The sequence below is a fragment of the Ceratotherium simum genome, chromosome 4, assembly GCF_057802395.1.
Source record: "Ceratotherium simum simum isolate JZ-2026a chromosome 4, ASM5780239v1, whole genome shotgun sequence".
Classification (NCBI taxonomy): domain Eukaryota; kingdom Metazoa; phylum Chordata; class Mammalia; order Perissodactyla; family Rhinocerotidae; genus Ceratotherium; species Ceratotherium simum.
The window spans coordinates 77,368,488-77,395,299 of NC_141903.1; the positions used below are offsets into that span (position 1 = coordinate 77,368,488).

The 26,812-nt window shown below is 38.0% G+C and overlaps 1 protein-coding gene across 6 annotated transcripts in view; it reads right to left on the reverse strand.

Annotated features, from left to right (window-relative positions):
* ADGRV1 (adhesion G protein-coupled receptor V1) overlaps nucleotides 1-26,812 on the reverse strand; it is a 519,382-nt gene that overhangs the window by 84,913 nt on the left and 407,657 nt on the right. For all 6 annotated transcript variants that reach the window (XR_015552022.1, XR_015552021.1, XM_087430056.1 and 3 more), the window contains one exon: nucleotides 1,303-1,460. Coding sequence is in view for 4 of the 6 variants with exons in the window: in XM_087430056.1 (XP_087286182.1) it covers nucleotides 1,303-1,460 (158 nt within the window). In the remaining 2 variants the exon portion in view is untranslated. The remainder of the gene's footprint in view (nucleotides 1-1,302; nucleotides 1,461-26,812) is intronic.

The following is a 26,812-nucleotide window of genomic DNA, read 5'->3' on the forward strand; positions in this document are numbered from 1 at the left end:
AAACAAATCTTGTCATTTGGGGAAAGAAACAAACCTTCCCTTCAAAAGAGAATACGCATTTTCAAAAAATGAATCCCAAGTTGAATAAAAGCATAGCTTCTGGATAAATTCTATGTCCCATGAAAAAGTAGGATTTCTATACTGAATATTGCTTTTTTTATTGAAGAGTTTAAGATTAATCATAACCTTAAATAATATTTCTGCCTATATAGTGATTGTAGGATAAATGAGAGAGAATAGAGAAGAGCTGGCTAGACACAGCTATCCTACAAACTACCCCACAAACTAATATAAGAGTCCCTTCTCTTTACACCATGAAGAAAATCTTTTGCATCTTCCCTATTCCAGTTCAGGAGCTAGAAGGCTTTTCCTACATTAGAGTGACTCCTTTTATTATCCTGTAAGTGACAATATCTACTGAGCCCCTAATAATGTATTAGATGCTATTCTGGGGACTTCATATATGGTATCTTGCTTAAACTCTGAAAAGCACTTAAAATGTGAAGAATTCCTCTCAATCATTTGGCTTCAGATTTGTAAAAGCTTAGAAAAGAGGGGACTCCTCTTCTTCATTGGCCCGAGGAGGATCTCCCACCCCCAGCTCATAAGATTCTCCCTAATATCCCAGTCACTCATTTCATTTTAGAGTTTTCTGTAGGTAGGTGTGTGGTTGTTGTTCCTAGTTACGAAAATTCCTAAGAGACTCTAATCTAACAACAGAAAAAGAATCAGATCATGAAAACTTGTGCTGAGTATGATTCAAAGGGAAAAAATGAGCTGAAGTTAAAGCCAATTTGAGCTGGAAAGACTTGCATGCTTAAGTAACCAGACATGTGTAGCCACTTATGAAGCTGTCTGATCACATATGTTTTTAAACATCTGTCAGCACAATCAGAACTCCACATGCAAAATACAGCACTCATGAGCATTATGGAGGTTCGTTTGTGATGAAGTCTCAGAATCTGCAAGAAATGAGTAGACTTCACAGGTTGAACACAGGTTGTTATTGCTTAAATTGAAGAAAGCTTTCGGAAGCAGCTCCCAAAGGCTGTGACTATTTTACTTGGACATTAATACCTTAAGGACAAAGTTGGAACCACCAATAAAACCAACGAAGTCCTGAAGAAAGAGAGATGTCAGGAAGCGTCAAGAAGCAGGAGAAAATGGAGAGCTTAACTAATGGCTTCAGAGCTGAAAGTTAAGTCTAACTTCACCCCTTTTTTTGATAATAAATATTCAGTGACATTTCCCCTCCATTAAAAAGTTCCCATCTCCAAAATGCAAATACGACTCCTTCCAGACCTGCAGCATTTGTCCTTCCTCTGAAGACGTCGTCGTATGCTTTCCACTGTGGCTTCACCTGGTAGGCGTGGATGAACACCACGAATACCACCACGAGGCACATTAAAGGAACAAGAGCTGCAGTGAACAGAGCTGCATAAATGTTTGGGATGAAGCACCTGGAAGAGAGAAGAGACAACTCAGACAACTTCAATACACGCATCTCTAAATTCAGAATGTTAGTATATCAGCACTTTGTACTAGCTCTTTGTGTCTAAATATTGGCTAAAGCAAATTTTTGGTTTGCTAAATTGAAGCTTCATTTTAAAGGCTACGTGATGAAACAGATCACGCCACTGCTTCACAAAGTGAGTTCCACGGAACATGCATCTTCCGAGTTGCTCAGAAAACTTCACAAAAGGTTATGGCCAAATAAATTCGAGAAATGCACACTAGCTTTTGCAGCTCCATCTTCTTGGCCTAGGGACCACATGAGAGAAGGTATTGTTTAAAGGCAAATTTGAGGATGCCCAGGGCTCAACTCTGTCATCTCCACAATCTCATTTTTTGAGTGAATGACAGTTTTGTCATTCCTAAGCTATACACTTCCTGAAGAGCCATTTATTCTCTTGAAAATGAAGACAATTTTCCATTTAGAAGCTATACTGCACCACTGTATCTATTATTACCGGAGTTTGTTTAGAACAATGAAGTCCAAGTAAACTTACATAATTTATTTATTTTGGTAAAACTGAAATTCCATGGGAAATGGTTTTAGAGATGTGACTGGAAATTTTGACTCATGGGTCATAAAATCCTCCTGTTCTTTACATACAATCTTTCACAAATCTCAAAATGGAGGACTATTAAATAGGTTCTCAATATCTAAAACTGCTTTTGAGGTATTCTTATAAAGGACACATCTCCTACAACTTATAAGACTAAAATACTTTTAATTATAAGAAATCTTAATAGTAAGGAGTGTCTCTTTTCAAATACTTTTTCCCAACTTTTCCATTTTTAATACATAATATTTTAAACAGATTACAATATAGCTATAAATATAATAATGGATTCTGAAAAAAACTCAAGGAAAAAAATATAACCTGTTTAGAAGGAAACCTCAAAATCCAAAATATAGGTAAATCGGGAATTACTTACTCTTGCAACTTTGGAAAATAGTGCCTCAAATTTATATTTAAATTTTTTTTTTTTTTGTGAGGAAGATCAGCCCTGTGCTAACATCTGCCAATCCTCCTCTTTTTTTTTTCTGAGGAAGACTGGCCGTGGGCTAACATCCGTGCCCATCTTCCTCTACTTTATATGGGACGCCGCCACAGCATGGCTTGCCAAGCCGCGCATTGGTGCGTGCCGGGATCCGAACCGGCGAACCCCAGGCCGCTGCAGTGGAGTGTGCACACCTAACCACTTGTGCCACCGGGCCGACCCCCTCAAATTTATATTTAAAAGGAGACCATTATTAAAGACTTTACTCAGATATTATTTCTAATTAACATGATCTGCTAAATGTATTCCTCATGTAAACAAGACACTTTTCAATAGATATTTCAACACACATTCTGCATCTGCAAAGAGATGTCAGAATGATGAATTTCCTGGCTTTTAGAATTTAATTTGGACAGCACGAAGCCTGGCTCCTTCTCTGTACGCTCATCTGTATGCCACAGACCTTTAACTTCCAGGTAAAAGGTGTCTGATTAAATAAAACAGGCAAACATTAATAGCCTTGATCTTGAATATATTTCTGCACTAAAAATAGTGGTCATGTTGGCTACTCATTTTTATGTACATTGGCTTTAAATGATTTCTTATCGTTTTCATTTGAATTATGGCTTCACTGCCATAGACAGTGCTAAGCACTGCCTAAAGGTGCTTAGACAAATACAGACACTGACAAAGGAACTCACACAGGCTTCACTGATTTATTTTTACCTTGAAGAATATCATCATAATTCAAGTTCAGGCTGTAAAATGGGGATAATTACTGAGTCTATTGTGCACTGCTCTAGGAGTAGTAAACATTCCACACAGAATGCAAGGTATAGGTTTGACTCCAACATCTACACTTTCCAGTGGCTGATCACATTTGGTTCTCACCTCTCTATTCGTCGTGCTTTCCTAAAAACTTCCCTTTACTTTAGAGGACAACCTTTCCAAGCAGAATCCCAAGGAATGGTGTATCATCCTGGTTAAAAAATAAAACGAGCAAAGTGGACCTCTGGGAGGTTAGAAGTCACCAGCAGTGGCTCTTGGGAGGAGAAAGGAATTCCCTAAGTGCCACAGCTCTTAAAAATCTCCTTTGCAAGTCTCCCTACTTGTACGATGCTGGCCCAATCTTCCAGAGGAAGGGGCAGGAAAATCATCCAATCCTGAAGTGACCCCTGTTTCTTCAGAGCCCACATGTCATGGCCTCTCATAAGTAGTGGGCTGCTGAGAGTGCGCTGTTTGCCCCCCACAGGGTCAACATGGGCTCAGACCATTAATGAGGAGGCTTTGGCCCCACAGCACGCCTGCTCCTGTTGGCAGCCCTCCTGCCTTCCTCTCTACCTCAGGCACTGCAGCCACTCCCCCGCCCCGCCCACTCCTGTCCAGCTGCAACTCCATCCCAGACTCCCTCCAACAAAAACACTCTGCCTTGTGTGCTACCTCTCTTAGGGACTGGGGGTCAGACAACTCTTCTTAAACACTATCACTTGCAAATGAGACAGGGCTAAAAGGGTAACCCACAAGCACAGATAGCAGTCAGGGCCCCACCCACATGACCCCATTCACAGAAAGTAGGTGGAGCAGGCTATGTCACTCCACATCCCCAAATTATATCTTCTATACTAACACCCTCTTGTTTTAAATTCTCCTCATTTAACTTTTCCTTTAAAGCTAACAGGTATTATTCTAATTTTCTGATCAATATTGTCTGAATGGGATTTCCACTGGTGTAGAATAAAACATCCAACATATATTTAAAAGTGCCTAAGATAAGTGAACTAAAAGAAAAAACAGAAAACAAGCCTCGCCAACCAGAATTTCCTTCAGTCCAACTGAATATGATGTACGGTAATCCAGGTAGTTTGAGGATGAGATCACATGAAAGTGATGTGGGGAGTTAGGAAACTGCGAATATCATGTTAGAAACAGTTTCTGAAATAAGTCTGGGAATAAATTCTTGGAAAAACTGAATGCAATGTAAGAAATGAGCAGACTGAATGCTATGCACACACAAGAGCTGGGGAAGCAGTCGATTAATGCACTGGCAGAGCTATGGCTTCAAGAACAGATCTGGCAGTTCCCTGAAAATAAGACAGGCCATGTGGATTTGTAATCACAGCTTATCCAGCTTCAAACTATTCTGGGACCCTTCTCTGTTTTTGGTGTTGAATATTCTTTTGGGTTCTTACAATCACACGACTAACTTTTGCTGTTCCCTTTTAAACTTTCATGGCGAAATTTTCTTTCTTATCATGACCCACAGACAATCCTGATTTATTTCAAAAATTTGTCAGGACTTCATCCTTTTCTCTATTTTCTGCCAGATAAAACAAGTAGATGCTGTTTCATTATCTTCAGTTTTTCCTCTTCCAAGTCTACCTTTGGAAAATTCACAATGGCTTATGTCACTTTCCAATTTAGTAAGATTATTACCTGCCCGCCCCCCCCCTCCCCCCGCCCTGCCCTGGCAGCACTTTACACCTATTGAAGTGTTTTCACTTGCATTATCTAACTTGATTAAAAAAAATTTATGTCCAGGGCTGGCCCCGTGGCATAGTGGTTAAGTGCGCACGCTCCGCTGCTGGCAGCCTGGGGTTCGATCCCGGGCGCGCACCGATGCACTGCCTGTGAGGCCATGCTGTGGCGGCATCCCATATAAAGTGGAGGAAGATCGGCACAGATGTTAGCCCAGGGCCAGTCTTCCTCAGCAAAAAGAGGAGGATTGACATGGATGTTAGCTCAGGGCTGATCTTCCTCACAGAAGAAAAAAAAAAATTTATGTGGGTGGCATGAGGGTATTTCAGTTTCTTTATTCCTGTACGAAATCAGCGTAAGGAGGAGCTCAGAAGCAAAGGAGTCCAAGAGAGACATAAGCTCCACTTGCAACCGCTGGAAACATTGGGAGGGACATTGGGAACTCCTTGTACGTGAGACTGTGATTTGAGTCCATTTAAATTATATTTTAAAGAACAAGTTGACCCTGGCAAACCGAAGGACTTGAAGAAACCCAGGCAGCCAACATCTGGGTTACATCTGAGTTATACAGGTAATGAAAGACTAATAAATGTTTGTTTCCAAGGTCTTCTTTGTAAGTACTTCTCCTCAATAAGACAGTGATGATAGTTATGATTCATAGGCTCATGGGCCAATCTCCCCCAGGTAGGTCTTAAGATTTCTTTAATGATGGCATCTACGTCAACAGCTACAATTGCTGCTTCAGCCAACTTTTTCTTCTCCACATGGAAACTCATGGTGATGCCTTACTTTATCTGGGGATAAAGGAGATGGGTCTGCCAGGTTTATTCTAGAAATTTATTTAATGGATGATGAATCAAGAATTGTTCATTTATTGCAAACTGGTTTCTACTTTGTGTAGAAAGTACATTATATCTGTTTATTGGCCCTATTAGTTGAAGAACACAGATGTTATTCATTATGTAGATGCTTATCATTTATAAATAAAATCTAAGCCAATACTTATGATTTCAATATTACTTCCCTTGCATGCACAATTTACTTTTTTTCCAAAGATGATGTTCTTATCTAACACACATTTTTATTCATCTGTGAATTTATGTATGTATGAGTGCATTTTTTCTGTGTGGTATGTATTTCCTGTCCTATCCAAAATGGCTGGAGAGGTTTAGAGAAACACTTTAAGAATATTAATTTTTTCTAATGAATAAATTTATGATGACATCAGAGTGAAGAGATAATAACAGTTTGGGTTTAACCAGCTGCATGGTAGGAAAATACATTCTTCTTTCTGTCCTTCTGTTGTAGTGCATACAGAGGTTTTCATACCAAGGGAAATCATTTGAATTCTAAAATGCATTTTCCTTTAAGTTTAAACTTTAAACAAGAACAATACTAAGATTAAATTGCAGACAAGCTCTAAAAAGTGAAATCGAACATTAGGATAATTTATAGACTTAGAAAGGAAGGGGAGGAACAAAGTATTTTCCTAAACTGAATTAGCTGAATAATGACAACTATCTTAAATACAAGTGCTATTCCTACTTCCACCACCACTACTAATACAGTGCTAGCAGTGATCATTTACTATGTAAATGGCATGAAAATTCAATCCCCACATGAATTACCACACATAAACATCACAACAATCCCATTAGCCTCATTGTACATATGGAAAAATGACACCTAAATTACATAAGGTCAAATTGCTAGTAGCATAAACAGGCTCATTCGCCTTCACTGCTAGCCCTACAATTCTAAAATTATTTCCACAAATCTAGTAAAGACATTAGAGTCAGTGGTAAACATGCCAGTGCTCTCCTTGAGGACAGGGACTGTAATATTTTCTTTATATTTCTCCTAGTGCTTTGCATAATCAGACCCTTAAGAAATGTCTATTGATTTAACTGATTTTTAGCATTCTTTGAAAAACATCCACTTAAAAAAAGTAAGCACAGAAAACCCTGTATTTCATGTGTGCTCAGTTCAATCATAATCCAAACAACATTTGAATGTCTATCACATACCAGCTACAGTGCTGGACATGGAAGGGCATATAAAGATACCTAAGGCATGGTCCTTCCCATCAAGAAGATTATATTTACAATAAGTGCACAGCACTTCAGAATCTAGTCTTCTATTGAAAGTCTTGTTCTGCCAGGAGCATCATCAGCACTACCTGGGAGCTTGTTAAAAATGCAGAATCTGACACCCCACGACAGATCTCCTGAAACTGCATTTTAACAAGATCCCCAGGTGTTTCACGTGCACATTGGAAGTTTGAGAAGCACTCTTACAGCACACTCCTGGGACATAATGTAGCTTAATGTAATTAACAAATTAACTAATCTTTACATCTCTTTGGCAGTGAAGCCAAGGGACTATGTAACCCCAAGGAGAATCAGACCCAGATACTTCACAGCACATGGTGTCACAGCAGCCTGAAGAACCAGAGAGAAAGAAAAGCAGCAGGAAGCAAAAGGGATAGAGAAGCAGACCCTTCATATTTAGAAGCCTGGGATTAGCAACCTGAGCATTCTGACTGCAGAAGAGGAGACAGCTAACAAATAAAGTGTGAGAGAACACAACAGATCTGCAGACTGGTCGAATGAAAGGAGAAGAAGAGTGCTGGGCTGTGGTGGGTGTGGATGGGAGGTAAATATTCAGTCCTGCTGCATCTAACAACCCTTGACGGAATAAGGTTTCTGTGAGTGTGAGTGCAAGTGGCATGCTCCACAATTGCTTACATGGCTCAAGGTTTCTGGAAAAGGTGATCCCATGGGCCTTGTATCTCTATCCCCACACCCCAGCCACAGATCATCCCAGCCACAGATGACTAGCCCTGAAATGGATACCTGATCCAAAGACAGCCATTCTTCTGGCTTGCCCTGACTTATAACTTAGTGGCTCTGCTCTAAAAGTTAAGCTGAGCAATCAGCTTTTTGCTCTTGAGAATTTGACACTGATAGTTGCAGGTTAGCGGTGGGCACAAGATCCAATGTAAATTCAGGGCAAACAGCCATACTGGAGTAAACAAACAATGAATATACACAAAAAGTGGACAGAGAGGGGAGAGTTGGAAGGAGTGTTCAGATGCTCACAACAACAACAACAAGTGAGAGACTCTCTGGTCCATGAAGAGTGTGGCCTTGGTTTTCAGCATTCTAATTCCAGGTTCTCTGAGGTCCAACTACACCTCATTTTCTGATTTTGAATGTCCATGAGAATGCCTGTGGCTACACATACTTTCGTAACCTCACCCCCTTTACATGAAGTAGCTTTAGTGGGTTTTTACATGCAACTATAATGGCCCTAGATAAAACAGAGGCAGTTAGTGAGTGATAAATAGAGAAAGAAGGAGTGAACACACAACTATTCTTTTTTTTTTTGCTGAGGAAGATTTGCCCTGAGTGAACAGCCACTGCCAATCTTCCCCCTTTTTTTTTTTGCTTGAGGAAGATTAGCTCTAAGCTAACATCTGGCCAATCTTCCTCTGCTTTATACGTGGGACGCCGCCATACCATGGCTGGTAAGAGGAGTAGGTCGGCACCCGGGATCCAAACCCGTGAACACCAGGCCACCAAAGCGGAGCATGCAGAACTTTAACCACTCAGCCATGGGGCCCGGCCCCACACAACTATTCTTTAAAATAATGTTGCTTCTGAGGACATAATAGGACATCACTGCCACGTCTACCAGTTTTAGAGCTCATTCTACACCATGGTTAGCACTGCCGTCTAACTCTTAAGCATTGACAGCTGCCTCAGAAAAAGCCAAGCAACCAAAGAATAAGAATTAGGCTCACCTTTCAGTACTTAAAATGTATGTTCATGCTTATATCACTTGAAAAGATTGAGCAAAGAAAAATGTGAACATATCGGAGCAATATTGTTTCATCTACTTCAAAAAGAGCAGATATTTTAATTCATTGACTACTAAGCTGTCTAAAATTTTGAAGTAGTCAGATGTACTACATAAACTAAAATACAGCCTTGTATTGTATATAATTAGCTCTTGTTGAATGAGACAGTTGCCCACACCCCTGGCTCATTATAAAGGTAAAATATATTTACACATAAATTCCAAAGATAAATAGTGGACTCAAAGTATTAATAGGTTACATATAGTTGATGAAAAATAGTCTGAAAATCATGAAATCCCAAATGACCTCTCCCTCCCCCCCTTCTTCCAAGAAACTCAAGTCTGAGTAGTCTGTTCCCTGAACAACTTGATGATACTGTTGAAGTCCGTCTATTGGCCAGTGTTTGCTCCAGGTAGGCTCCAGAGAATCAAGCCTTTTCAGAATTTAATCAGAATAAGGTCAGGCTGACTTGTTATTTTTTGCATGTACTAATGCTCTATGTTCCCACAAAACAAAATTGTTTGGTACTGGAAAATCTCATTGTCCTAGAGCATTCAAAGGTGTCTTGCCCTTACCTTTTGCTCACCAAGACTCCAAATGGATGGCTAAAAGCTTTTTTCTTAATAATCATAAATATGAAAATAATAAAATTATAGGTTTTTCTTTTTGAGGAAGATTGGCTCTGAGCTAACATCTGTTGCCAATCTTCCTCTTTTTCCTTTTTCTCCCCAAAGCCCCACTACATAGTTGTATGTCCTAGTTGTAGGTCCTTTTAGTTCTTCTATGTGGGACACCACCTCAGCATGGCTTGATGAGCAATGAGTAGGTCCGTGCCCAGGATCCAAACCGGGGAACACTGGGCTGCCGTGCAAACTTAACTGCTATGCTACCAGGCCAGCCCCCAAATTATAGGTTTTTATAATTTTATAAAAAATAGATTTATAGAGGTGACCATGAGAATACAAGATTAATGTACAAAAAATATGTATCTTTTTTCACCACCCCTCACCCCCATTTGAGTTCATGATTACACATGGACAATGATCCTCAGAGTATGACTGTTGGCAGGAAAACAGCTTCAGGTGAGGTGAATCCCTCATCACACAGGCAGGATACAGTACTTTCTAATCTTAGGTTAATGTTGAGATGCAATTTTTATATTTTGTGCTTTCAATCTGAGTTTATTTCAATAAACTCAAAGCATTTAGGAACAGTTTAGAAGAAACTGGGGGCCGTGTGCCATGTTAGCATCAATGTTGCTTCCTTTTCCTGATGAAGACTGTAGGCTTTGAAGCTCCCTCCCCAAATACTCTTACAATCCACTTGTATATGTTTCATTTATAGCCCATGAGAAATATGAGAAAGGTAGAAGACAAGAACATCATTGTGTGCCACTCTGTTAATGATGAGGATGTTTTAAGTGACAAAAAATCCTGACAGCAATGGCGATAATTTCTTGAAGGGGCAAAAATCACTTGGGAGAAGGATAATCCAACCTTTAATTATCGACCCCATTTTACTGAACAGTAGTCACATTACATTGTCCTGGAGATTAGGCCCTCTGGCATTATGTGAAAGCTGCAAATGCTCTAAGAAAAAACTTCTGGAGTGTTCCCTGCAGGAGTGAATGCTCAGTCCTATCCACTATATCTTATATCATCTATAGTCACATTAACATTACAGCACATTGCAATAACTGATGCATCTATAGTTACATTAACATTATAGCACATTGCAATAACTGATGTTCCTAAATGATGACTTAGAATCATTAAGAAATTGTTAAAGTTAGTCATCCTCTGTTTAAAATGCAATAACTGACACTCCTAAATGATCACTTAAAATCATTAAGAAATTGTTCAAGTTAGTCATCCTCTGTTTAAAATACACTATACAATTACTTGTGCTATTAATAAAAATTTAATCTTAGAATGCTGGAAATAACAGGATTAACATTTAACTATTGAGAAAACAAGGATAATGTGAGTAGATGAGGGAAAATGTCAAACATTTTAAGGTCATTATCTAAAGTTGTAGATAACATAGTTATGTCTCGACTTCAATACTCAGCTCTGTTGCTGAGCCTGTTTCAATCCTAATGTCCTGAATTTTTTATTAGACAAATATTTAAGGATGTTGGTCTTCAGAGTAATGGGTTAGCACATCAAAGATGTGTTTTAAGATATCTAAACACCCTTAATATGTTCAAATTAGGTAGTTGCTAGAGTTGTTCCACGATACCCCTATTAATTAATATTTATTGAGCATTTTTATATTCCCTGCAATGTTATAACTGGAAATTTAAGAAATATAAAAGGCATAACTCCTTCCCTGAAAGATCTTGCAGCAAGAAAAATACAATGTAACAATATGAGAACATTATAAAATCCCATAATATATGGCCAACATATGAGGGATATCTAATAATTGTTAAAAAGGTAAGAAATATGGGCCAAAATATCTGGGAAAATGAGATAGAAGTCATGGATTAATTTCAGAAAAGGAAAGTAAAACTGAAAGTAAAGGATATGGAGGCCAAAATTCTATCCAATCCATGGGGAAGCCCCAGTTTTGATGGTGAAATGACACATTTAATTTTCCTTGAAGCTGTGAAATCGTAAGGATTAGGTCATATGGATGTAGAAACAACATTTTAAAAGTCCCAAGTTGGAAAGCCCTAAACTTGACACCAGATAGATAGATATAAGTGAGCTCCTTTATGATTTATGTAAAGATCGTTCTCAAAAGAAAATGATGTTGCTATTGAGGGTGTCTGTGTAGGGGAAGGATAGAGTGAGTAAAAGCCTCTTATTGGATTAGGATAATACTGTCTACAAAAAAATAGAATGTTCTGTTAAGAATGAAGGCTCCGAAACCAGACTATTTGGGTCAATTGTAGGTACCTCTTTTATTGACTCTGTGACTTGGGCTAGTATTGAACTTCTCCACACCTCAGTTTCCTAAAACATAAAATGGAGAGAAACAATAGCATCAACCCCGAGAGTATAGTGAGAACTGAATGAGTCAATATACGTAAAGATCTCAGGTCAGGGCCTGGCATGCTGTAGGTACTCAATAAAAGATAGCTATGATTATTATTACCACCCACTACTAAGCCCCAAATCCTCTTATGTATATGCAAGACTTAACCTGTATTTAAAGGAAAAAAAGACACCAAATAGTAGAGAGAGAGGTGTGAACATCTATCACCTTTCTTTACGCGTCAGGGAAAAGGGTTGAACAGTATGAGTTCAACAAAAGAAAAATCTTTCAACCGGGGTCGGCAGGGAAGACTTCATGGAACAGCTGGGGTTGGATACCAGCTTCTGCCCTCTCGAATTCCTTACCCATCAGCAGATGCCTAATGTGATTCAGTCATGCAAATAAGATGATCTGCCCAAGTACACAAGGCCCTGCTGGGGGGAAGGAGGAAAACGCTCCCTTTGCTGCTTTTCCCCATGACTCATGTGTTCCTGCAAAACCAGCTGTTGAAACTTGGTTCCAATTTGAAAAGTCAAGGTAATTAGAAGCCATTCAAAAAGAGGCAGGTAATATTCAAGAAAGTCCCACGTAACACGAAGGCACCACCACAGGCTGCGAGACAGCCTGGCCCAGGAGTCTGGGCAGCAGTAGACTGAGCTGTTGGTTCAGGGGCTTCTTTAAGGATCTGAAGTGATAGTTTCTAACCTGCAGTACTCTTGTTCCCATCCCTCTTCTCCCCGCCCCCACCCCAAAGCCTCCAAAGAAAGGGCAAAGGGTGCTGGAGGGAAAAGGCCAATCAGCTGATGGTTTTCTAGAAGAGGGAGAGTTTCTAGCCTCTCAGAAGCCTGCATTCTGGATGGGATGACTGCTGGAGGACTCCCAACGTTGACTGTCAGAAAGCACGGCATTATGAATGTCCCCATCAACCTGAGCTGCCTTCCATATAGATAACTGCACTTCCTTTCATTTAAAGATATTTTTTCTTCATAGAATCTTAGAACTAGAAGGGGTAGTAGAGGTCATCCCATCCTCCTTCCAGCTTTACGGGTGAAGAAATCAAGATGCAAGGTTTGCCTAAAACTTCCAGGTCAATACTCTAAATGAGGTCTGAAGCATAAGTCAGACTCAAGAGAAAAATAACCAAAAATGTTTTCAGGGGCCATATTCAGCTAATAATCTAAATATCCCTTTTTTAGGAAGTGTCCCCAGTGTTTTATTTTACTTTACATATGAATTCTGAGGGGCTAGGGGATTACTGAATAAATCATAGAACGAAACACTAAATACGCATATTTCTGAATATAATACTTGATAGTAATAATCCAGGCAGCTTAGACTGTACTTATTCCTCCCATGAGACAGGTTTTAATGATGCCATACATTAAAATTTTTGCAAAATATAAAAATTCATGCAAAAATAAATTTCATTCACTTAGAGATATAACAAAGATACATGGGCAATGAATCCAAAATGGCATTCTGTCATTCATAAGCCCCCCTCCCACTGAGGCCCTTCCCCTCCTCTGAAAAAAAAACTGGCTTCAGTTGAATCAATATTTTATCATAAGGAATTTATTTTTGACAACAGGATGTTCCTGTTATTTTCAAGTCCTGTAGTTTCAACAACAGGATTTCAGGGCAGTGAAATGAAATGGGAACAGGAGAGTAACATTAATTTCTGAGCATAATCACAAATCCGTGAAAAAAATCCAAATAGTCCAAAATCTGCCTTAAAAAAATGAAATTTCTAAATCTCTTCTCATTTAAAAAAAATATCATGATCTAATAAGCAGTAAAGATTTTTGGCTGAGGTCCTTAACTTCTTAATTGTAGCCAAACCTCTTATTGGTAGAGCTGGGTCAGCTCATGTCTTCAAAAATTACTATTATGGTATACTAGTTTGTTCTTTTCTTTCTTTCTGTTTCTCTCTCTTCAGATAAAAGCTCCATGTGCCACAAAATGGAAATAATTTTTAAAACATACTGAAAATTCAGGAATATGATTTGCATGCCATCTGGGAAGGTATCGTGTACTTCCAAATGATAAAATCTTTCCAAATGCCAGGACTGTTCTTCATGACTCATGTGGAGGCCTATTCCTCAGGTGTGTGGAGATGCGGCAGGAGAAATCATCTCCTCTCAGTCAAACACTTGCCTGAAGATTCTGCTGCCTGCTCTCAGCGAGAACAGAGACTGATTGAACTGGCTTTGATTATGGGTGGAAATGCATCAAAACCCACTACTGTCTGGGACATTCAGAATTGAAGACAGGAAGAATATGATGATTTCACAAAACAGAAAGTGAGAAAGCGAAGTGCTTACAGATGCAGACTCTGAATCAGACAGGCCTGGCTTTGAACCTTGGCACTGCTATTTAATAGCTGTGTGACTATGGGCGAGTGAAGCTACCTCTCTGAGCCTAAGTATCCTCGCTTATAAAATATGAATAAAATCTATTTTTTCATAAATGTATTTTAAGAATTAACTGAGATTAATTTGATTAAAGTGCTTAGCACAGTGCCTAGCATGTGGCAAAGACTCAATAAAGGATAGCCATTACCATTCACTGTAGCATGTAAATTGGTTTAATTTGCTGAAACACTGTAATGCTTACTTATGTATAGAAATTGTACATGGCATTTAAGCATCTAACTGTATTCATATTCCATTTCATATGAGACCCAAATATCTGGTTAATATCATTGATTTTTTTTGCAACAGCAAGCTTACCCACAAAGTCATCATCACCTCTAACTCAGTGTCTAATATCATTTCTAAGAAAAGCAAGCATTTCCTTGAACAGTCACAGCAGTGACTTACATGTGAAGGCTCTAGGTCAACGTTCAGTCATTTAAAGGCAAATAAGACACAAAATCTTTAAAAAATATGTGTTTAAATCTCCATTTGGTTCTGCCAAGGTAACCCCAAACCGTCTACACTAAATCCTAGATTTAAAGTCACAGTAAAGGGCCAGCCCCATGGTTTAGCAGTTAAGTGCATGCGCTCCACTGCTGGTGGCCCGGGTTCGGATCCCGGGCGCACACCGACGCACCGCTTCTCCGGCCATGCTGAGGCCGCGTGCCACATACAGCAACTAGAAGGATGTGCAGCTATGACATACAACTATCTACTGGGGCTTTGGGGGAAAAAATAAATAAATAAAATTATAAAAAATAAAAAATAAAGCCACAGTAAGGTGAGGTGTGATGAAATCTTTATACCGGAATGTAGATGACTTAACTACTCAGGGATGTGTTTCCCTACAGTTGCTCTTTTGAAGGGTAAGGGAGCACACACCATCACAGTGGCCTCCTCTACTCTGACTAAGCTGTTATTTTCACAGCTGTGTTACTGTACCTGGAAGACATTTTCTTTTGTAGTTGAGGCAGCTTTGGGAAAGATTCCTATCATGTTATTTCAATATCTGGGTAACAATCAATAGCATCCTCATGATGGTTTTTTCCCCTTTCCTTCTCAGCAAAGAGGTACTGGACCTTCCTTATGCTTCTTGATTATTTCTATAAAATACTAAAGTTTAACTGATATTCCTTAAAGAGTTTTAAGTAGCTTATAAAGACATATACTTTACATAAGATAAAATAAAAATGAGATTGAATCAGGAGTGGGGTACCAAAGTGCTATTTGCTAAAAATGGGCTATACATTCATCCCAGTGTACTCTCTCAAGCAGGTGTTTCAGAGGCGCACGTGCACGTGCACACACACACACACACACACACACACGGTAGTTCAAGAGAAGCACAACTCTTTCCAATATGAGAGTAACATGGTTACTGTGTCATATAATGACAATGTTCTTGATCTTATATTCATGGAAAATCCAAGTATTGACTTTCACATGACTGTTATTCATTCATTTAACATGAATTTACTAAACAACAACTATGTGCATGCAATTTGCTATGCTCTGGGCATTCAGTGATGATAATACATGCCTCCTGACCTGGAGAAGATCAGAGTCTAGCATGGAGGAGAGGCTTGTGCCAAATCTTAAAGCAATATGCTACGTGTGATAGCACAGCCACTTGGAGAGGGGTGGGAGCTCAAAGGAAGAAGTGAGTTATTGTGTGCAGCGGAGTTGGATGGTGAAATCATATCTGCCCAGAAAGAAATGAGATGAGAATTGAGAAGGACATTTGTTACTTAAGTGACCTGCTAGGAAAATGATTTAGACAGTCTTGGGAAAGCCATACTCCCTTTCCCAGACAATGGCAAAGAAAGGCAATGCTCAAAAATTTCTCAGCTTTGTTTCCTGTTGGTTCAGGAATCATCTGTGCTCTTAAAAAGGGAAGCATGGCTTGAGATTTTCAGGAAGATAACATAATTATGATTAATCTTTGTTCCTCCGGGGCTATAAAACTTTCAAGGCCAAGGATTTGTGTATATGCCCTGATTTTGGGAGTGGGGGTAGGGATCAGAATTAATAACCACATAGAATTAAAACACAGGCTTGATTGTCCAAAGATATATGAACTGTGTATTTTACTCATTTTAGAAAAAAGGCCCAGAGTGAAAAGGAGACATATCATTTCACAACTCCTTCAATACAGTCTGTGTGAAGGATAATTATGGAGGAAAGCTCAAGAGAGCTATCATCTATGAATTTCAAAAGAACCCCAGACAGTCCAGAAATCACAGCTGCATCAGGAAGGAGGCAGTTACTGAACCTATGCTCTCTTCTCAGGACCCTTAACCTGAAGAAAATGACAAGATACGACCCATAGATCAAAGCTGAGTGGAGGGGGCTTGGGAGGTGAAGTAGAGGTAAAATAATTCACCACCTCTCGAAAAATTCCACTTTCCTTTATTAGCCTGAAACTAACCAAAACTTAACAACCAAAGAAAGCACTAATATTGGACAAAAGTAGCAAATGGAAGAACACTGAAGAAGCGGTATTTCTGGATGGGGAACAGCCGTTTGATACTGCTCTTTCTCCTATCTTTTCAATGTAAATTTGTCCTTTATTGATAAATAAAAATTCTTCCTAAACTATAACTGGAATCTGACAAAGACATCTTTAACAAGACACAAGATTTTTAAAATGCTGGGTCTAAAAGCTAGACTCTCCTGATAGCCCAAGAGCAGCGTGGCCATTAGCTTGCAGATATGGCAGAGCTTCTCCAGTATTTCAATGCTATCAACAAAACAGAGCACAAAACACTACAATCCATCCAATAAATGCTACTACGATGCAATTTTCGAAAGTTAGATTCTACCATGCATCTTTTTGAGGAGAAAGGATCAGGAAAATAGAGAGGCTATCAAGCTATCGCACACACTCAATTCAGATATCGTCTTATTCTTTGTAACTCCCTTTCTTGAATCTTCCTAAAAACTCACTGTAGAGACCCTGATGTTAACATTCGCATTTGCTTAGTGTTCCAAGTGGAGCACTGTCTCTGGCCTTCCTTGAGATTAATTAAAAAAAAAAAAAAAAAACTAAGCCAGAAAGTTTGGTCTATAGTTTAGACGTAACCATTATCAAATAAACAGTGCCAAGATACTGGTCAAATGAAGTCAGTAGTAGTTCTCAGTCTATGGGTATGTAAAATGTTTAGGATATCCTTCCTTCTTTTATACGAAAGAAGCTTTTATAAACCAAACATAAGGCCAACTGCTAATGAAATCACAATGAGGTTCTCATCACTGTAAAAAAAATCCACTCGTTATAAAAACAAAGATGCTGAATATAATTTTCAGAAGTCAAATATATTTAAAGCATGCATTTAATCACCATCTCTTAGTTTTATGGGTTGAAGTTCAGACATTTAAAAGTCAGGTTTGGTATTTCTGGGGGCCATATGAGCCGTGTTAGGGTTTTTGGATTCCATATCCCGTGTGAGGTTTGGGTTAGGTACTTTTGTGTGCAATTTTTAGTTTAATCCTCATGACAAATCCATAAGACAAGCATTATTATCTCCATTCTTTCATTAGGAATATTTACTGAGCATCTATTAAATGCCAGAGACTGTTCAGGGCTCCAGGGGCAGAGCAGTGAACAACCACAGCCACAAAAATCCTTGACCTCTGGAGCTTAGATTCCAGTGGATACTGCTCTTTCTCAATTCTTTTTAATCTAACCTTGCCCTGAGCTAAGTTAATAGAAAGAAATTAAAAAATAAAAACTTCCTCTGACACCACAGCTGGAATCTGATACAGATACCCGAGAGACGGGAAATATGAAAAAAACACGCAAATAAATAAGTATATCCTACATCTGACGGTGACAGTGCCACGACAGACAGTAAAATAGGCTAAGGTCACTATGACATGCTGGGAAGGGCTAATTTTATGTGAGAGGGTCAGAGAGGTACAAAGTCCGCTATTAAGAAGCAAAACTGAGATATGTGACTTTCTATGACCAAACCAGTGAACGAGACCATGGACATCTCTTTCAGAACAACAGGAAAAGACAGTAATATTCCAGTGTTATTACCAACATGCTGTTTTCCCAAATTAATGCTAGTCTTGAAATGGCAGACTACCACCCAACGAATACCTCACGGAACTGGGAAAAAAATCTTATCACTTTATTTCTAAAACATAAAGATCCTCATTGTCACCATATGCTGCCAAATAGGTATGGTTAATCATTTTTGTAATTCTTTATCAGCAGGATCTGGAGGAGGACATCTGGAATTCTCCCTGGCAGGCCAGCACATGATTCATGTCAGCAAAAGAGTTGTACTGGATATCTAAGTCTGCAGATTTTTATGAGGTTTTTCTAGATCCCATATACTATATTTTTTTCCTCACTTACATCCAGTTTATTTCTTTTGTCTAAAGCATTTTCTTTTCAAAAATAGTCAAAAGACACTATTGATTCAAACTTTAAATTTGCCTGAGGTTGATATTTTTTTCTTATTAGAATTCATTGTATTATAGTAACCCTTTTTAAATCCCAGTATTTGCCTAAACACAAGCTATCCAGTAGTTAACATTGAATAACAGTATTTGTTACAAGTCTGAATTAATATAGGGAGCAACCAGTGTCCATGTGTGGCCATTTAGTGTAGTATGCATTTATTTACTTAATTATTTAATTCGATTTATTTATTCCAAATGGGCTGCCTCTTTCCAAGTGGACCACCATAAGGAAAGTACAAAAATAAGACAAAAAAAAAAGTGCTGGAATAATTTGCTGTGCTCCTAAGTGCAAAAAGTCCACTCAGCCTAGACTTCATAATTTCTCCAAAAGAATGGAGGAAATATCCTAGATCATCAGACAGTAACTTTAAACAGAGAGTAGTCCTGACAAATCCGTAGGCAAACACATGAATTTTGAGACTCACACTCAGGAAACACTTAGCATGTGGAAATACACAGGTTCGTAAAAAACTGAAAGTCCACTTCCTAGAAAAATCCAACTTTCATCTCTACTGCTATTATAATTGATATATCATCATCTCAAAAAGACATCTTGATATAAATGATAAATAAAAATTAATTATATACTATCCATTATTACCAACTTTGAATATAAAACAAACTAAAGTTTTCTTTATTTAGTGTGCTATCTCAATTATTTTATAAACATTAAAAATAGAAAGCAACCTTTCAAGGTCTTTTAAACATTTGCTTACGATTTCCTCCAAACCAATTTGCCGCCTACATTGTTTCACTACCAACTACTCAAACAGTTTGATCAAGAAGGTTGCAGCTTTATCATATGCTTTAAAATACATTAACAAATTGAGAATAGTTTAATTATTAGCTGCTGCTAAGGTTTGTGGAGATAAACCAGGATTGTATCATGTTAACTCCATGGTAAATGAGAAAGGGTTAATAATTTATCTAGAAATCATTCTCAAATCTCTAAACCATATCACTCTTTAAAATGTATTTTGCTAACATGAATAACTGGTGACTGATTCAGATCAATGGTCTTAGTCTAGTATTAACTATTCTTTTTATAGAAAAGGAGAATGTATACCAACAAGCCTGGATTTTTTTTTTTTAATTGATGTTTTAATGGTTTCTAACATTGTGAAATTTTGGGTTGTACATTTTTGTTTGTCCATCACCACATATATGACTCCCTTCACCCCTTGTGCCCACCCCCCACCCCCCACCTCCACTGCCCTGGTAACCACAGTCCAGTTTTCTCTGTCCATGTGTTGGTTTATATTCCACATATGAGTGAGATCACGCAGTGTTTGTCTTTCTCTTTCTGGCTTATTTCACTTAACATAAAACGCTCCAAAGCCTGGATTTTTTAATAACGAAGTTATAACCCAGTCATCATCATCCGCTCGCAGGTGGTCTACTGGAATTGCAGGTAAAGTAAACTAAAGTAAAATAACTTTAGTTATTTATAATAACTAACTAATAACTTTAGTTAGTGTTAGCTAAATGTTGAAGATGCAAACAAGCTGTGACTTTTTTGTGATTTCCATTTATTTAAAAATCATTTTTCAAAAGTAGATAGATCACGTTGTTAAAATGGAAGTTTTAGACCTAAGATTTCAGACATCTAAGTTGAAAGACAGAAAACACCGTAGAACTTGTGAAACTATATAGCTGAGAACAGGCCAGATAGCTCTTGAAATCTTCTCATGTCAAGGGTATTAAATAGTCAGGGAGAGAGAGAAATGAAGAAGTTTGGAAAAGGGAAGGTTGTTTATGTTATTTTTATTTTTTGAGAGAGAGAGCAAGAGACAGAAGATGAGAGAGAAAGAGAGAGGAGGGGCTGTAACTGTGCTATATAGAGCTAAATATGTAGCTCTGGAGTTGGGAGGAAGAGTTCTGGTGCTGATTTCCATTTGAAAAATCTAAAACGTGAGAGATGGGCTGGCCTGCTATCCTAATAGCAGGCTAGAAGAAGAGGCGGTTGGGTTTGGTTGGGTAAACCAGTACTTCAAAAGTCTGCTGAGTCAGTGTGCCCTGATGTTTCTGGGGCATTGTGCAAGAGAGAGCTGGAATGAGATGATTCTAGCTCTCGTCCAATAGAACCTCTTAGAAAGGGCAACAGGCTTCAACCGAAAGAAGATGAAGTATTCTTGAGTTCCTAAAGATTGTGCAAATAATAAGCAACTCTCCAGAGGAGAGCAGCTGACTTACGACACACCAATTAAATAAATATGCCAGTACTTTCCTGCTGCTCTCCCTTATTCTCCTCATGGTGTTCCAGCCCTGGAGAACTAGAAACAAAGATTAGCCAGCACCAGGACAAAAGAAGCTACCCACACCCTCTTCCCTATCTGCAAGTTTCACGCCTTAGTGTGTACTTGTTGGAAGGGCAGTAGTTTTAACTGAAGAAAATTAGCAACTTTGACAATTCCATGGGACTGAAATTTGACATAATTGAATCAAGACCATCTTTGTGATTTAAAGTAGTCACAGGACTTTTTATTTCCTAAGAGCAATTAGAAGTGTCATGAGGTTTGCCAGGGTTTTAGCCAAGGACAGAAGATTTCTACTGAACAAATTCTAAAGAAACAGCGAGCAGCAAAATAGTATTGCTGTATGATTAGATTTCATGAATCCTAACATACTGGTTACATGTAATGAAAAAAAAAAGATCTCGATAGCTATGGCTACTGGTCAAAATAAATTGCCTTATTTATCAGATCTGTGTACATTAGAGACTCTCATTTGGTTTCACCTAAGGTTCTTAATAAGGGACTAAACGGTTTAGGTGATATAATCTTACAAGTAGATTCTTGTAGTGTATTTCATGATTTACAAAGGACTCGCACACATCTTACCTCCCTTTTAGATATTCAGGGCAGATATTATTATCCCTCTTGTAATCACAAAGGAACCATTTGGCTAAGAAATTTGTTCACAGTTGGTGTGGAAACTAGAACTCACATCCAAATCTTTGAACTCCCAGATGAGTGCTATTTTTACTCTACCATGGTCACCAGATTTTGATTGATGAGGTCTAAGATGAGTCTTTCTCATACTGAATTCTACTAAAAGCAATCTGGCCACAGACCCTTTTGCATTTTGGTTGCTTACCTTTGATTTCCACAAGTTGCTTGTTGTATCCTTACAAGAGTATCCTCTTTACAGATTTACCTTGGGTGGATTTCTTTTATTTCTGAGCAAAAGACCCCTAGCTAAATATGAATAGAAATACGCTGCATTGTTTTTCAAAGTTAAATACTTGCTAACTTACTAAAGTGATGCCTACTGTTCATTGGAAAACTTGAACAGAGAGGTGTAGGGAGCCGGTTGGAGAAAGGTGATATTTACATCTATACGGTATTAATAAACTGGTAAAACATGTTCTGGCCATTGGGTGATCCCAGGTTCCAACAATCTGCTCTGGCCTTCTGGCCATGCTAATGGGCCCATTTTTATTGGCGCTCAGGTTGTACTTCATGCATGGAATGTCTTCCCCTCCTTCCAAGCTATCTAGTAAAATGCTTTTCATCCTTTAATGCCTGGCTGAAACATCATCCTCTCTCTCTTCAAGTCCTTCTCTGACCACAACTACTCACAATGATCTTTCCTTCATCTGAATTTCTGTATCACTAACAATTTACCGATCTGTGCTGATCTCTTATGGTTTTTGTGTCTTATTGCTCCAAATAGACCATAAGCTTTTCAAAAACAAAGTTTCAGTTTGCTTGCTTTTGTTTCCTGCTCAATGCTAAACATAATGGCACATGATAAGGTTCACGAAACAAGAAATACTTGTTCTTTTATCTTTATGGTACTGCCAGTCTGTACTTCAATGAGATTTCAAAAGGCAAAGTCAATTTACTTTTATTTGAAAATACTGAAATAACAATATCAAAGCAAGTACAATTCTGGTGTGGATTAGGAGGTCTTCCATTTTTCTGACATCTCCATTTTTACTTAACCTGCTTAGATTAAAGAGCCTTTGGCTATTTCACCCTGAGGTATGCTCCAAAGCAAACCAATAGCTTTAATAACAATTTTTTGTTGAATTATTCAAAATCGAAAATGAGAAAGTACTTTCAAATACTGAAAAAAAATGCATACTAAGTGATTACTACTTAAAACCTCTTTCTTTACCAGTGATAGAAAGTATCGTCATCTTTATGTGTGAGGAAATGTCTTAAATCTTTAAACCTGTACCATTTTCTTCTCCTGTTTCAAGTGTATGTTGAACTTTATGTATACTGAAAACAAAATTGACCTTGAGAAGTCAAACTGAAAGGTCAGGCTTATGTTGTGATTCACTATAGACACTCCTAAGTATTGGGTATGAACGTAGTGTTCTTCAATTCATTGCAAGCATATCCTAAAACCAGGATCTAAGTTCATTTTGGAGTAATTGTGATTATTTTGTTGTCTAGGGAGTTTGATAGAAAGATCCATATATCTATAGAAATGCATTCTAATGTAAACATCCTTTTATAATAATCTCTTCATTTATTCAGTCACCAAATATTTGTTGAGCACCTACCACGTATATAGCAGATACTGTTCTAGACTCTAGGGATACAGAGCTACACGGAAGACCTTACTGAGACTACATTCTTTTTAAAGAAACAGAGTTAAAAAGATAAATATAAAATATAATATTGAGTGGTGATCAGGGTTATAAAAAAAATAAAGCAGTGAATAGAGATAAAGAGTGAAAAATATGGTCAGGAAAGGCCTCTCTGAGGAGTGGCATCTGAAGGGAGAGAACATGCCATGCAAATGTCTGAAAGAACATTCCAGATAGAAGAACAGCAAGTGCAAAGGCTTTGGATAGGAACAGCTATAAAAATATCTAACACATAAGTGTTATTTATTAAGTGCTAAGTATTCTTCTGAGTAGTAGAAGAGAATAATTCATTTAATCCTCACACCAATCTTGAGAGGTAATGACTCTATCATCATCCCCACTTGACAAATGAGGGAATCAAGGCACAGAGAGGTTAAATGACTTGTTCTAGGAGGAGGCAGAACCTAAGTTTGAACCCAAGCAGTGGTCTGGCTCCAGAGACCCTTTGCTACCACTGCACCACACTGCCTCTCTAACAAGGGGGCTGCTGGGGCTGAGCACTGAGCTATATCTCCTTACAATAGTTGTAGCAAGAACTGATAGAGCATAAAAAAGTATCGCCACCAAGATATAAGGATACTAGCTTTAATTTTTTAAAAACATTAAGATTTATCAGCTCGAACCATTATAATACTTAATAGAACTATATCTGGAATAGAGATTCCTCTGGAAGAATAATGAATACAGATACATTTGTGTCCAGGCTATGGACAACTCTACTGTATTATAGCCAAGAAGACTCCATAGACGTACTTCTTTGATTATATCGGAAATAATTAAGCAGAGACAAAACTTTGGTGCTTCTTCTCCTAAGAGTTACATCTAGTTTTCCCAGATGGTGAATGGGAAATTGCAGATACACACTGGACTGCGGATAAAGCAGCCACACAAGGCTCAGGCTGTTGCGGGAAATTGCAGATACACACTGGACTGCGGATAAAGCAGCCACACAAGGCTCAGGCTGTTGCGGGAAATTGCAGATACACACTGGACTGCGGATAAAGCAACCACACAAGGCTCAGGCTGTTGCTGAGCACACATTAATACAAATGGTTGGGGTGACTATTGGCTCAAACTATAGCTTATTTGTTCTCTCAGGAAGAGGTGGAAAGAAAAAGCCAGAAATCAAGTTTTAAGGATCTCTCTAAAGAGTTGGAGCCAAACAGAAGACCCTTTCAGCGCTCGGAATCACATGTAAAACCATCATGGAGGCTGCTTTCTAGGGTGCCTCACATTTATGGGTCTACAGGCATAAGTCTGTCAAAGCCCTGATGTACGTAACTCTAGAAATGCATAAAGGAAACAGGACAGAGATTGTTTGCTAATGTGTAGGGTATTCTTTTTAAAGACTGCTGTATTTTCTGATACTGAAATTTTATTCAGATTAAATTACCCTGATTTAAAATTTAAAGCGCTCTCTGCAATGTGATTGGTTAAAAAACAAAACGTGTTGTGCTTAAGCAGTGTAACATTTGTTTTAACATCCAAGGCGGTAGACATGTCTTGTGGTGTCCAAATGGACAGCTCTGGCCCGACTGGGAATGAAATAAAACAGTTTACTTCATGGCTATAAGATAGGTGTTATTTTTCATATACCAACTCTATGGTGATACTTATTATAATTCACTATCATTTATGGTGACTCCCAACAGTATGACTTCTGGATATTTTCATTTTTTAAAATTATAAAAACTGTCTGTAGCAAGGCACAATCTTTTCATAGTGCGTTAACCACTCAACTAATTTCAGAGAAGTTTAGGCAGAGCTTGGGGAGATCTTCTGTGAACTGAATGAGCACGTCTTCCTGGGCCCATGGTGTATGGACTGGAGTAATTAGATCACAGGTAAATCAGTAAAACTGGCTAAGAGCCTCAAACTAAAACCTCTGTGAAGCAGTCAAATAACTTCTAAATATCTTCATCCTTAAAATTATTTCCTAATGCAGAGCTAATTTTTAATACATCACCTAAGTTCTCCTCAAACCTAAGGCATTTCTTACATATAAAGAGAAGAGAAAGCAAATATAATAAGAATGTGTTTATCTGTGTGTGTTGAATTTGTTTTCAGAGCATCATAGAAAAGAAAACTGCAAATCAATGAAGTCTCATGATGGTATTAGGTAGAGATTATATTAACCACTAGAAATTAATATTTATGTTAAAATATGGCCTCCGAAAACTTTCCCTTGGCGTCTGGAAATTTTCTTCTTTCAAGAGGGTTCTAGTTCAGGTTCTGCCATAAAGAGGTTATTTCACCTTGGGCAAGTCACCTCATATAACTAGGCCTCAATCTCATTATCACTTAAATAATGAGATGACTATAGCAGGAGAGGTTAGGTAGAAAATGGGCCTTCAGTTTCTTTGCTGAACCCAAATTCTATCCCTTAATACCATTTTGACCTGGATTCAATATTGAGTCTATTTGTGTGCTATTTATTTAGTATAACTTATGATATTAATAAACTCTATCTTTCATAATTATTGCTAAAATGAACTCTTAGTTGATGATAATAGCAGATAGAGACAATGGACCAGATTATCCAAAATTGCAGATAACTGGGAATTATATCAGTATCACATTGTCATTAATCTTTTACTTGGATTAATAGCACAGCTAGACAGCAGCCATCAAGTTGGCAGTCCAGGAGTCTGCTATGCATGATGACAACACCAGCATCAATATAATATTTGTTTGGTAGATCCACAAAACAGATTCCATACACACTTAATTAAGAATTGAGTGCTAATACAAATTAGCACCAACACACACACTCAGCAAATATTTTAGGGTCTATTATGCTCCAGTCCCTAAGATGCAAATTTGCATAACATGTGATTCCTGCCCTCCTGAAGCCTATACTCATCTATCTAGTCATTCTGACTCCGAGCAGCACAGGGCCCGCACCAGGCAAACGTACAAGAAGGAACTCTATTTTAAAAGATTCCATAGAAGGTTCCTAATTCAATCCAACACTTATTAACTCCCAGTTAAAAATTTCTCTATCTCTAATCCAAATGTTTCATGCTTCTGCTCAAACTTCTTTATTCTGTTTTATCTTGAGCACAGATGCAGAAAAAAAAAGTCAATTTTTTCTGAATTAGAATCATATATATAAAAGTATTAAATTTCTCTTTTCCTATCGCAATAATTTTACATCTTTTATACTCCTCAAAAGGCTTCATTTTGCATAGACAAAGCACTACATATATATTTAGTGATTTTTAAATTTTATTTTCTACCATTACTCATCTTTGAAGAACTCTTTTGAATCCTTTCCAATTGTTTTCAGTTTTTCTTTTTTTTTTGTTTAGTTGACGAGTCTCAGCTTAGATACAAGCATCTAATTTAAGGGTAGTAAAATAGTAAAAGGAAATCATCATTCCCATATTCTATACTTAGTTTTTATTCATCCTTCTCTATTTCCCTGCTTTTCAAACTTTGACACCTACTGATTCACAAGCAACACACTATAGTCTTTTCATCTTTTATTTGTAT